The sequence below is a fragment of the Phyllostomus hastatus genome, unplaced genomic scaffold, assembly GCF_019186645.2.
Source record: "Phyllostomus hastatus isolate PE091 unplaced genomic scaffold, TTU_PhHast_1.1 phas_contig_209, whole genome shotgun sequence".
NCBI classification, from domain to species: domain Eukaryota; kingdom Metazoa; phylum Chordata; class Mammalia; order Chiroptera; family Phyllostomidae; genus Phyllostomus; species Phyllostomus hastatus.
Genome location: NW_025333735.1, coordinates 11,533,039 through 11,546,698, shown reverse-complemented (window position 1 = coordinate 11,546,698; position 13,660 = coordinate 11,533,039). Strand labels below are relative to the sequence as shown.

At 43.0% G+C, this 13,660-nt stretch overlaps 1 protein-coding gene across 1 annotated transcript in view; it reads right to left on the bottom strand.

The window, feature by feature from the left end:
- Positions 1 to 10,868, bottom strand: part of SLC44A5 (solute carrier family 44 member 5) — a 338,085-nt gene extending 327,217 nt beyond the window's left edge. The window contains exon 1 of the mRNA XM_045835610.1: positions 10,661 to 10,868. Within this exon, the coding sequence (XP_045691566.1) occupies positions 10,661 to 10,694 (34 nt within the window). The 5' untranslated portion in view covers positions 10,695 to 10,868. The remainder of the gene's footprint in view (positions 1 to 10,660) is intronic.
- Between the last annotated feature and the right edge of the window lie 2,792 nt (positions 10,869 to 13,660).

The window sequence follows — 13,660 nt, the reverse complement described above, 5'->3', positions numbered from 1 at the left end:
AACCTGCCATTACTTCCTTGTTAATTTTTTTTTTACTCTACTACTTTTCCCACTCCCAGGCACAGTGCCATTTCTTTGCTCCCTTTAGTTTGTTAGGTAACAAACCTCTCTAATTATTCTCCTCCCATTCTTTATTAACCTACTGCATTCAAACCACCACTATCATCATTACACTAAAGCTGCACTCATCGAGGTCTCCAGTAATCATCACATTTATAAGCCCTGTTGTCCTTTCTCAGTTGTCCTCATCTTTACTATCAGCAGCATTTGACACAGTTGATTCTCCTCCCTGATATGCTTTCTCCCTTGGCTCCAGGACCCAACAACCCCTTGATTTCCCCTTTATTTGCCATTCCTCTTTCTCAACATCCTGTACAGGTTTCCTCCTCTTTTCTCCTTCCTTGTAATAATGCAGTAACCCTGGGCTCAGATCATTTATCTCAGACTGCACTCACTTCCCAGTGAATCAGCCAGTCTATGGGCTTAAACACCAGCTATGTGCCAATGATGCCCAGATTCACATCATCAGCCCAGGCCTCTCTCCCAGACTCCAGACTCATCCATCCAACTTCCTACTGTCATCTCCACTTGAATATCAAGTAGGTATTTCAAATGTATCCAAATGTGAATTCCCAATCCCCCCCCCAAACTTTCCCATCCACAATTTTTCAGAAGCAGTTTGTGGCAACTCCATTCTAATGGTTGCTCAAGCCAAAAACTGGAGTCATTCATGACCTTTCTTTCACTCACACTGCATCCTATTAGTTCAAAAAACTGTATTAGCTCCACCTTCAAAATATATTCAGTATTCTTCCATGTCTCACGTACTCCACTGCTACCAACCCAACAGATGCCACCACGATTTCTCAACTGAAATATTGCAGAAGACTCGTTTACTGCTCTTCCAGCTTTTCTTCTTGCCTCTTTAGGATATTCCCAATACAGCAGCTATAGCAAGTCTTTCAAAATGTAAATCAGATTATATTATTCCTCTGTTCAAAACCCGAAGTGCTGCCTATTCCACTCAGGATTAAAGCCAAAGTCCTTAAAATTACATAAAGGTTCTAACCTGATCTGGTCTTCCCTCATCTTTCTGACCCTTTTTCCTATTTCTAGTCTCTTTATTAATTCCACTCAGCCTCCTTTCTGTTCAACAAACATGTTAGATATACCCTCACCTTAGGGCCGTTGCCCTGGCTCTTCCCTCTTTCTGGAAGCTTCTTCCCCTTCTATGATAAATACATCACCTCCTTTAATATTATCTTTTCAGTTAGGTCTATAGTAACTAACTTATTAATACTCCAGCCAGCACTCTCCCTCATCCAATCGCCAGCAGTTTAATCCCCCTTTCTATACTCTATTTTTTTCCTTTCCCTCACAGCACACTTCAATTTTTTTTAAGATTTTTTAAAAATTATTTCTAGAGAGAGGGGAAGGGAGGGGGATAGAGAAGGAGAGAAACATCAGTTTTGGTTGCCTTTCACGTGCCCCACTACTGGGGACCTGGTCCGCAACCCAGGCATGTGCCCTGACTGGGAATCAAACCAGTGACCCTTTGCGTGGCAGTCCAGTGCCCAATCCTTTGAGCCACACAAACCAGGACGGCACTCTTCAATTTTTAACATCAATAATTTATTGTGTTTATTATTCATTGCCTGTCTTTCCTATCTAAAATGTAAACTTCACAAAGGTTTTATTTTGCTCTCTGATGTACCCCAAGTACACTTAGAATAGTGCCAAGCAGAGTAAGTGTCCAGTGAATAGTTTTCAAAAGAATTTTAAAAAATGAATAAGTAAAATAAAGTGAACTAATATCCCACCCTAAAGTAGAAGGAATAGCAGCCTCCTCCATTTTTTATCTTAGTTCTCCCTGTTCTGGTTACACATCAGAGGACTCGGAGAGCTAAGAGGGGGAAGGTATTCTTTCATAGACAAGAGTAGCTAACATGGTAAGAGAGGTTTTTACTGAAGATTTTAGGTTTTAAGGGACTTTCTCTTTTCAGTTTGGTGGGCTGTGAAGTTTTGGGCTGTTGAGGGATTTTAGGACTTTTGCATTCTCTTTAACACTCTGATTTTTATTTGGTGGGCGTCTACTTGGAGGGACCTTCTAAGCTAAATGAACCAAAGGGTCTAGGAATGAAAACTCAGAAAGTGGAGGAGGAAACAAGCCGCTGAAAGGAATTCAAGGAAACAGAAAAACAGAGTTTCAGGTTGTCAGCCGAACTCTCTAAAGTAGGGAATAGGATTAGGGTTCAAGCTCAATGCTGAGATTAGTAATGAAGATTGGCAATAATTAGTGAATTACAGTGTTTCTTTTACTCTTGGGAGTCAATGGGAAGAGGAAATCCTAGAGTGTTGGGGTCTATCCTGCCTGGTCTCAGGAAGCTGTAACCCCCCATGACTAAGGCTGAGTGTGAGACCTCAGGTCCAGGAGACACAAAGGAGACAAAACTTATTTCCCTGGCAGGAGCGCTGTTTCTGCTCCTTGCCTGGCCCCCAATGCTTGATCATTTAGCCAATGACGGGTAAGGTTCCCCAAGAAGGGAATAGCCTAAGATAGGCATGATCACGTGGAGGCCTCTGGGAAGGACTTGGGGGGCTGTGGAAATGCAGGGGTGATCGACATTGACCCCTGCCGCCTTGGCTTTGTCAAAGCCTGAGTCCTTGTTCTAGCTGTAAGAAATCCAAATCTCCCGTCTGCCTTTGTCTCCTCTTCCCGATTCAGGCCTGCAGAAATAACAGAAGTGGTGCAGTCCAGACCAGAGTTGGCAGACCCCTGGGGTAATTAGATCTGAGGCATAGGATATGCAAGATCCTGTGAGACCTGCTTGCTAAGGATGCTCTTGAGTATGAAGGCATGGGCAGGAAACGAAACTAGCCCTGTAGTCTTTTTAAGTGATAAAACCCCAAAATCTCAGCCCAGAATTCCAGCAGGAGTTCTGCCAGTCCCTTTGAAAGCTATCTATTCCTTTAATCTTCTCTGACAGACTGTAATCCAGAAACTGTATCTGTATTCTTAATAAAAGCCTACTCAGGCGGCAACTCGGGATGTTCTCCACTAGAGAGAGTGGCCGTTTTGTCCCTATTTCTCCACAGGACTCAGTCTTCCATGTGTATGTTTTTCTCGTGTTTTAACGAGCATCTGCAGCAGCAATGGATACTGCTGGCCAGTATCCGTAACACTAGAGTAATTGTATAAATAAGTAAATTAACCCCTATAGTGAAAGTATTAAAAAAATTCTTGCACATACACAAAGCCTTCCCTAATACTTACACAGAGTGAGACGTCTCTACATCCCAAAATAGAGGTGCAAAACCAATGAATCACAGGAGTATTCATTATGTAATTCTTGCCACATATGACCCCAAAATTTAGTGGCTTCAGACAAGAGTAGGCATTTAGTATCTCTCAAGTTTCTGTGATACAGCAAACCAGATGCAGCTTGGCTGAGCAGTTCTGGGTCAAGGTTTCTCCTGAGGTTCAGTCAGATATTAGCTACAGACAGCTGAAGGCATGACTGCTCTAGAGGATTTGTTTCCCAGGCCGATCATTCAGATGGCTGGCAAGTTGGTTTGGGCTGTTAGCAGAAGGCCTCAGCTGCTTCCCACACGAGCCTCTCCACAGGAATTCTTGAGTGTTTTCACAACATGGCAGTTGGTTTTCCCCAAAGTAAGCAATATAAAAGAGCAAAGCGGAAGCCACCATGCCTTTATGTACAATGTAGCCTTCTACTGTAGTCTACTGGCCACACAGGTCAGCCCAGATCCAGTACAGGAGGGATGTGAATACCAGTGTGTAAGGGTGTGAATACCAGTGTATGAGGGTGTGAATACCAGTGTGTAAGGGTGTGAATACCAGTAGGAAGAACATTGAGGCCATCTTGAAGGCTGGCTACCATAGCAGCCAAATTGCTTCCCACAAGAATAGCAAAATAATCTCAACCCATCTCAGAGTTGACCCAGATGCATCTTTTCCTGCTTACACCACTTCAAAAAGTAAGAACATTTGTTCACCTTGCCTTGCCTCCCCATCTCTAGAGAGCTCTAAAACCTCTATACAATATCACCTTCACATCTGTGAGCAGTTAGCCTACTTTTTCTTAGCAATGTATTTCTAATTTTAAAAGTGGATCACAAACAATAAAGTTGTGACACTTCTGAGGAAAGTATAAGATATATCATCCTCTTGATTTTGCAGGAGGGAAAAAGTCTAACCGTAGTGTGTTGGACTTGATAGCAGATATTAAAGACTGGGTGTGGACAAAGGAAAAAGAGTCACAAGGTTTTGGTTATGCCTCTACCCACAGCACATAATTTACTCTTAGACCTCAAGAAAGCACCGAATGTCTTTGTGTCTCAATTTCCTCATGTGTAAAATGCAAATATTACCACACTCACATATATAAACAGTGAAGAATGAATATAAATTGGGAAATGAGCTCTGTTTTATATATATATCTATATATATACATATATATTCACTTAAATTTTGTGTATCATATAATCAAGATATATCCATGCTAGCTGGTGTGTTTCAGTTGGTTGGGCACTGTCCTGCAAACCAAAAGGTCATGGGTTTGATTCCCAATCAGGGTACTGCCTGGGTTGCAGGTTCAGGTCCCAGCTGGGCCATGTGCAAGAGGAAAACAATCAATGTTTCTCTCTCACATTGATGTTTATCTCCCTCTCTCTTCCTCCCTTCCCCTTCCTCTAGAATCAATAAGAGATAACAAATGTTAAAAAAAAAAAAAGTATATACAGCCTTGGCTTGTGTGGCTCAGTGAATTGAGTGCCAGCCTGAAAACCAAAAGATCACTGGTTCAATTCCCAGTCAGGGCACATGCCCGGGGTTGCAGGCCAGTTCCCCAGTTGGGGGCATGCAGTAGGCATTTGATCAATGTGTGTTTCTCACATTAATGTTTCTCTCCCTCTCCTTTTCTCTCCCTTCTCCTTTCTCTAAAAATAAACATGTAATATATCTTTTTAAAAAGATATACCTGACTTATATAGAATATATATCTATCAATAACAAACTTGACCAAGGTCCTTATAGACATATACTATTCATATTTAGCAGCATCACTCACCTCTTACTGTACTATTTCTCCAATAGCTCTACCAACACTGTGCTTTCCTTTCAACTCTAGCATATTATGATTCTCAGTACTGACAAAGCTGATGTCATAAACACATTGTGTTACAGTATCACTAAGGGCTAGATCCAGTCTTGGTTACATAATTCCTAAGGTATCACCAACCTTGCTAGCCTCAAAAAAAGAGCCTTGCAATTCAAGGAAATGGAAGGGGTGACTGACCAAAGCTCTGAAGCCACAAAAATTTTTCATTTATTTTTTTATTGTTACTCCTTGGCAAAGAAGTAGTTTGAAGGTGAGAGAAGGCAGTGGGAAGCTTTAAAAATAATTATTCTTTTTATATTTCCTAAATATCATGGTACCTTCTAGTCACAAAGTTCGGAGGGCAGAAAATCATCCAATAGACCTCATTTACCCTCCCCCCACCAACCGTAAGATCAGAGATTCCAAAGCATAATTTCCTTGCTAACTAGCAGTGAGGCAGCTGCATCCAACAAATGGCAGTTTTCATCATTAATTTTTTCATGTTACTTTTATCTGTGATGTTAGTAATCCACAAGAGCAACCTAAAAATGATTAAATAAAATCAAAGACATTTTTAAAATGCCTATATGTTTTTATGGTTATGCTTCACAGAGGCACCCTATATAAAGGTATCCTGATTTGAACTTCCCTTGTGCTTGGATCAGGGTGTTTCTCTTGGAAAACTCTCACATCAGGCTTCTGCTTCTCTTGGCAAAATCATGAATGGGCTAATAATTGTCTTAGAGGGCCTGCCTTCCTGTGTCCCCTTTCCCAACATCACTCTTCTCTCATGGACCGCTTTTCATTAGCCAGGAACCCATCATGCTGCCTTCTGCATTTCACCTACTGTTCAGTTGAGTTTCAGGCTCTTTATAATCCTCCCTTTTAATATTACAATATGTTTTTCCTAGGACTAACTTGCTTGCTAGGTGGGGACTAACCTGATAATCTTTACTATAATGTTGAATTAGTCTTAATCATTGAAAGATTTCTTTAAGACTTTTTTAGAAAGGATATTCCTACAAATACTCTCAGCAACACAGCCCAAAATATTGTAGGCATTTTGGTGAACCTAACAAGTGATACCTGAGTATAACTGCACCTTTTAGAAAAGTAAAGTACATTGGGTAGCTCTACTTAGCCCAGGGAATTGATATAGAAAAGCTTTTCTCCCTGAAATTACCCTTAAAGATAGGAATGCAACCCCAAACATCTAATGAGTATTCAATCAATGCCCTACTTCACTTAAAATAAAATGTACACTCTTTTTTATGGCCAAGTAGTATTCCATTGTGTAAACGTCCCATTTTTTTTTTATCTACTCATCTGTTGATGGACATGGGCTATTTCCATATCAGGGCAATTGTAAATACCACTGCAATGAACACAGGGGTGCTTATGTTCTTTTGAATTAGTGTTTTAGTTTCCTTCAGATATATTCCCAGAAGTGGGGTTGCTGGGTCAAAAGGCAGATTCATTTTTAACTTTTTGAGGTATCTCCACACGGCTTTCCACAGTGGCTGCACGAGTCTGCATCCCCACCAACAGTGCAAAGGGTATGGAAGAAGCTCACATTTCCATCAGTAGGAGAGTGGATAAAACAACTATGGGACATGTACACAATGTATTACTACTCAGCCTTAAAAAAGAAGAGAATGTTACCCTTTGCAGCAGCATGGATGGACCTGGAGAACATTATGCTAAGTGAAATAAGCCAGTCAGAGAAAGACAAATCCCATACGATTTCACACATATGTAGCATCTACTGAACAAACTGAACTAATAAACAAAATAGAGGCAGATGACAGCTAAGAGGGGTGGGGAAGGTTAGGGGTTGGAGAGATTGAGCAAAAAAGAAAAAGGACTCATGGAAATGGACAACAGTGTGGTGACTGTGGGGCACAGAAGTTATAAGGGACTAAATGGTAACAGAAAAAAATATAATCAAGATTAAATAAAATAAAATTTACACTCTTGTTTAGAGTCAAAAAGATCTGGCCTCTGCCAACCTGTCAGACCTACCTCACACACTACAGTTCAGCCAAACGGGTCTTCCTGCAACCTCATTCCTGTCTTAAGGCCTGTATTACTAAGTTCCAGTTTTTAGCATGCAAATTATCCTTCATCATTTGGTACCCAGTTCAAATGTCACCTCTTCAGACAATCTAAAGTAACCTCACAATCACTTTCTAGCACAACATCTTATTTTATTCATGGTATTAACCATTGTAAAATTTCCTTACTCATGTATTTGTTTACGTGCTCTTCCCAGGCCCTCTACTAACATACTCTTCATCGAATTCATCACTGCATTCTGTGTCTCCCACAATACCTGGAACCTACTCAGTGCTCAATAAATTTGTGCTAAATGAATTCATAAATAGATGAGCCAGGCATAAATTAACTTTTAAATGTAACTAATTGAGCAAAACATCCTTCTTGTAGTAATATTGGAAAAATGAGGAGGGAGGGTGTTGATGTCATTTTAACTAATGTAGCTAACATATTTATAAGACTTTTATTGATCATGCACTACAGTATTTGTCATATTGGATTGGTAAATATTCCATTTGCCTTTTTGGAAAGCTTTCCTTCCATGAGGTTATCACAAATAAATGCTAGTAGCCTTTGAGAAACACTGTCAACTCATTTAATCTTGTGTTCATGTTAAGAAACTGAGTTTCCCTTTTGCCAGTTTCTAACCGTTCTAGATATGTGGTCTCTACTACTAGGACTTCAGAAGTCAATGAACAACTTGCCAGTCATGTGATCTAATAAATGATCTCTCCCCACATGCAATGTAGCTAAGTAGAGAAGCAGATTTCAGAAGATGATAACCAACACAGCATGAAAGGTATTTTTAAACCTATAGTTTATTATTCAGCAAAGTTCACCCCAGCATCCTGCCAAAAAAAAAAACAAAAACAAAAAGCCTAGAAATTGAGCATTTGGATTTCTACCAGGCAATTCCAGTTTAGTTGGTTGTAGCTTGGAAGCAGATGTCTGAAAGTAGTTCAGCAAGCCTGCAGTCAGATGCTTTTGTAGAGCTCTCCTCTTAAAAAAGCAAAATTGAGGCAAATCAATGGATTACAGCTTCCTGGGTTTGCTTTTGTTATCTATAGAATATCACAGTTAATCCTACTTTGCTAAAGTGAAACTCCAAGGATTGAAAAAAAAAGTATCATTTCTTCTATGAAAGATCAAATAAACTGGTAACAAAACAAAGGAAAGAAAGAAACAACATGAGTAAGGAGAGAGATAAACACAAGTCGAGAAGAGCTAGATAACTTCCCATTTAAGAAAAACATGTAGCGTGAGAAAACATTATTTTTAAAGAACTACAAAATTTCTTGAGACCACATGTCCTAGGAAAACTTGGTCATTATTTTTTCCAGAGGAACTGTTAACACAAATGACAAAACTCTACTAACCATTATTTTTCAATTATTTCACTATCAAATTTAAGAAAATACACACAATCTTATCTTGGCATACAAAACAAAAAGTTCTTGGTGTTTTTTTATGGAGGGGGAGTGAAAAAGGAGGTCTTTTCATCAAACCTCATAATAGAGAGAGTTCACTTCTCATTAATTTGGTCTCGTTCACATCTTTTTGTGCTTTGATAAGATTAATTTCAAGGGTAAGATTGTCTCTAGCTACATGTACTATAAAATTCTAAATGTTTTTCCACTCTTCATGGACCATTTACAATCTGCAAGTTTTGCAGTAGGTATGAAATGTATTACTGCCAATGGACAGCCACATCAGCAATGCTGAAAACCAATCCTGTTTTCCTCACCGTGCCATATGGTTCTGTAAAAAAACGAGGGAACTAAAAGTGCAGCTAACATACCTTGTCAAACTGGGTTCAGACTAAGTTTTTGATATTACCGTAAGGAAACTGTAGATCAATGTATTCTCATTCTTTAGTCATCTACCATATAAGCATGTACTAATTCATTTAGGAGGGGGGAAATCAGGTTTTTAAGGTCTCTTCTATTTTGCAGGAGCTGTAATGTTTTTAAGGAAATACACTGCAATAAAATTATTATACACATATTACAGTTTCAAGCAGAAGATCCCGGGTGTTTGTAGTAATGCCTTCCAAAAGATTAAGGATCGTGGTTTTAAATCCTTTCCAATAAGTGAAGTGAGTACTCCAGAGAAATTAAAAAGCAAGCTGAAGCACCAAGATAAAGTTGTGTCCCCCTAGTGACCTCTAGAGTGGAGCTAAGCTCTCACAAGCAAGACTTACGGGAAGGAAAAAAGCAAGAGGCATGCCTAAGCCAACCGCGCTGCTGTGAACCAAGCCCATATATTCAATACACCCTCCCATCTCTGAGTCCCCGTCCTATTTCACGTAAGCTAAAGGCTCAGCCTCTGCCTCTTGGGCGTTTAGGCCCATTGGGTCAAAATCCAACTTCAAACGCTGTCGCTTTCTCCTTCGCACAATGCTCAAGTCCGGTTTCCCCCACGCACAGGCTTCCTGAGCACGCTTGGTGTGGAGCTGACTTCCCTTTCCACAGTGCTGCGGACACCGCGTGGCCACTGCTGGTTCCCCAGCGAGAGCTGGAGAGCTCAGAGAGCCAGGGAGCCCGAGAGCTGCGACCTCTGCGAGTCAGCGCTGCTGCGGGTGCTGGGGACCTGCTTCCGAAGCAGAGCTCTGCGAGCCCTGGGGAAGCCCCCTGGCCGAAAGCCGCCTAGGAGGCTCCTTCCCAAGTTCAGCCTAGATCTCGCCGAGATGCCTCAAATCATCCCAGCCACAAGCTCTTCCTTGTGTTTCCCCACTCCACTCCATCCCACCCCCAAACTTTGCAACTTTGGAAGCTCTGGTTCCAAAGGAGCAACAGGGGGATTGCTCAGCTGGAGTCACTGCCCATCTGGGCAGTCGGGTTAACGGATGAAGGAAATAGCCTTTGAGGACCTGGCTGGGTAGCAAGTCCCCTTAACCGTGGGGGGAAAGGAAAGCCAAACACCTCCTATCTCCTGCAGAGGATGGACGTTGGAAAATGGATGCAGAACTAGTTACCCCAGGAATGAAGGAAGGGGAGGAGGTTGGGAGGAGGGAATATAAGAGGTGACCACAAGAAGAAACTCTCTCTCTCTCTCTCTCTCTCTCTCTCTCTCTCTCTCTCTCACACACACACACACACACACACACACACACACACACGGCCTTATTCCGAAATTCCGAAAAAGGATGTGACTCTAGGAGCCGAGAGTCACTTCCCACTACCCTCACTACCCTGAGGGAGGAAGGTGCAACAGATACCCAAGCTCCTTGAGTAGAAAAGGGGTGGGGTGAGAGACAGAGTCCCCAGGTTTTCCCAGGTTACAAAAAGGGGGCAAACTCCTGTCAGAGTCTTCCTGGAGGCAAAGCGGGTGCAGCAGTGTTGGGGTCCCTCCATCTCCCAGAAAAGGCAAACTCTTCCTCGGCAGGCAGCCTTCCACTTGGTCTCGTCTGGATGTAAACAGGCCAACCAGAGAGGCAGACCGCGGGTGGGAGGTGGGATGGGACCAGGTGGGAATGAAGCAGAACTCACCCTTGATGCTGGGGGGCTTTCTCTTCTTGGCCATCTTCTGTCCCCACTTCTCCCCCAGACCCCTCACGAGCTTCCTGAGGCTGCAGCCCAGCTCCTGAAACCAGTGCCCTGCCTTCCAGGCGAGCTCTCGCCGTGGCTCTCAGCTCAGCGAGCTCTTTGTTGCTGTGATGGCATCTGCCAGGCAGCAGCAGCGGCGGTCCGGCTGCGCGCTAGGCTCGGCTCAGCTCGACTAGGGCGGTCACCGCCGCCCTCTGCTATCCGCTGCACCGCGCTTCCAGCCTAGCGCTCACGCTGCTCTGGTTACTGTGGCTGCGGCTGTAGATGCTGCTATGCTGCTCCTGGTGCTGGAGGGGGCAGAGCTGGGTCCCTGGAGCGCCCGCCCAGAGCTGACCTCCCCCTTTCCCACACCCTCCCTCCCCCACTCCTCCACCCCTGGTGTCCCGTCTGAGCCGCCAGCTCCAATCCAACCGGTGACAGCGCCAGCGCTGTCATCCAGCAATCGCTGCTGGGGAAGGCGACAGTGGCGTTGGCAGTGGGGGGCTGCTGGGGGAAGCGTGGAGCTTATGGCCATCTGTGGCCAGGGAGGGGAAAGCCAAGCAGCCCGACTTTGGTAAAGCCTGCTCCCTGCTTGCTTGCCTGTCCCCTGGTTTCCAAAGCCCCTTCCCTGCCAGCAAGACACAACGTAGAATGAAGGGTGTGCCCAAGAAGGGCACCCGTCTCCATAGCCAACGAGAACTCGAGCCAAGTGAAAGAGAACAGCCACCACCACTCGCCACCCAGCCCCCTCATCGTCCTCCCCAAAGAGCCTTCTCCGGAGCATGGAACCCGAATTCCAAGTAGGCGATGAGCCCCGGGCATGATGCCTCTGTCCATCTCAGACCACGAGGGAAGGAGGGACGAGTGAAACTGAAGGTTAGTGGGGCGGAGAAACATTAAATTCCAGAGGCAGCCCACCACCAGACACCTGGAAGGATGACCTAGTTCAGGCCCCAAACTTGTTTGTAGTGAGGACTCAGGACAGTTCCCTTGGGGGTGGGAAAATAGAAAAGAAAGTTCACGCTCTCATATGTTGGGGGAATCGGGAGGGAGAGAAGTTTTTTCTTGTCCTCCAGTAGAAACTGTTCCAGTGGCCGCATTCTTTCTCCTTCTGACTGGGGGTTTAGAAAGTTTTCATTTTCCAAAAGGAGCTGTCCTACTCTAGCGTGCTGATCAGAGACAGAATCTTACCAGTGTCCCAGAATTGCGAGGGCATGCAAAACGTATATGACACAGACAACTGCGTGGTGATGGCCAGAGGAAGGGGAGGGGGACAGGGGCTGGGTGGAGGCGGGCAAAGAGGGCCCGGGGAGAGGGAACCTCTGTAATAGTGTCAATAATAAAATAAGGGAAAAATATGAAAAAAAGAGGCACGTCTGAGAATGTAAAGGTGGTAACTTAGACGTTAAAAGAAAGGCAGAAGAAATAGGGTGGGAAGGGGATTACCAGTGTGGGACAGGATTCAAAATCTTTTTTTTTCTTTACAGGAGCTGAAGTTTCCCCAAAACTCAGTTCTTAATTTGCAGAGATCTTATTAACACTTCTCCTTTCCTCCTCTACTTTGTCCCCAGCCCAATCTAAATTATCTAAATATCCAGTGACTGCTCTGACGGATGGGCCCAGTTGGTTGGCTTGCCTCACAAAGTGAGGGGTCACCAGTTCAATTCCCATTCAGGGCACATGCCTGGTTTACAGGTTGCCTGTGTTGGGGGGGGGGGGTAGGAGAGGCAATTAATCAACCAACTGATGTTTCTCTCTCTCATCATGTTTCTCTCCCGCTCCTTCTCCCTCCTTTCTCTTCTCTCTAAAAATGTATAAATAAAATCTATAAAAAATACATCCAGTGTTTCAATTCATTATCACTAGCCAGAAGTTGCCCCAGCATCAGTGTGGTGCAGCAGAAAGAACCCTGGCATCCTAAGTTTGACTGTTGGTCCTGAAACTTCATAGCTCTGAAAATGTGCACACGGCACTTAAGTCTTCTTGTTCTTCTGTTTTCTGGTTTGTAAACAGTCATCTCGAAGATTTCTTCCAGCTCTAATAAATGTCCTGAGAATTTTTAGTTACAAAATCATCGTAAGTTATTTTTGCACTTTCTTAATTTAACTTTATATATGTATTACATGGAAGTAAGTAATCTGAAGAACATGTGAAATACCCAGTTCTTGTCACAACAAAGGGGTAAAACACAAATTAAGAAGCTTATTTTAATTAGCAGAATAGGCCCATTCTCAGACTTATGAGCAAAAATGAGACTCAGTCAAAATTTTCCTCTTCCAAAAAGATGTCTCTGATTTAATTCAAAACTGCTCTGTCATCTCTTCAAACTCTTAAGGTGTATAAATATTAGGTATATAAGTATGTTTAGTTTATGTTCATATTTCATCACTAATATGAAATATTACATAGATTAGAATAATGTCTTACAGTTTATTCATTACTTTCACTTATTTTATTTCATTTAACCCTGCCCACAATCCTGTAAATTTCGAGGGCAGGCCTGTCTCCATGTTTTACAGAGGAAGAAGGGAGTTTCAGGGAGTGCAATGACTTGTGCGCGGCTTCCAGGACATCTGTGCGGCTCTCCCAAATCAATGTCGGGCTCTTCCCATGACACCAGCTGCCCATGAAGTAGAATATTTCTGCTTCAGACCAGGGACATTTTCCCATTTTCTATTTGTTTCTTCCACAGCCCCCATACTATTCTCACCAGAGAAAACTCAAAATTTTAGTGGTTAAAGTATATCTACTTTTTGTACCTGTATATAATTAGCATGTGTTTACATTTGTAGCACTTCCAAGTGTTTTTACATGCATTTTTTCAATTGAAGTTCACAACTCCCTGAGGAGATCATGAAAAGAGGTTTATTCAGCTCAAATGAACAGATTAGGAACCAGAGCCAGAGATATTACAGTCACAACTAACTAGGCCCTGGGTTTCCAGGCCAAGTGTTTCCTGAGTAG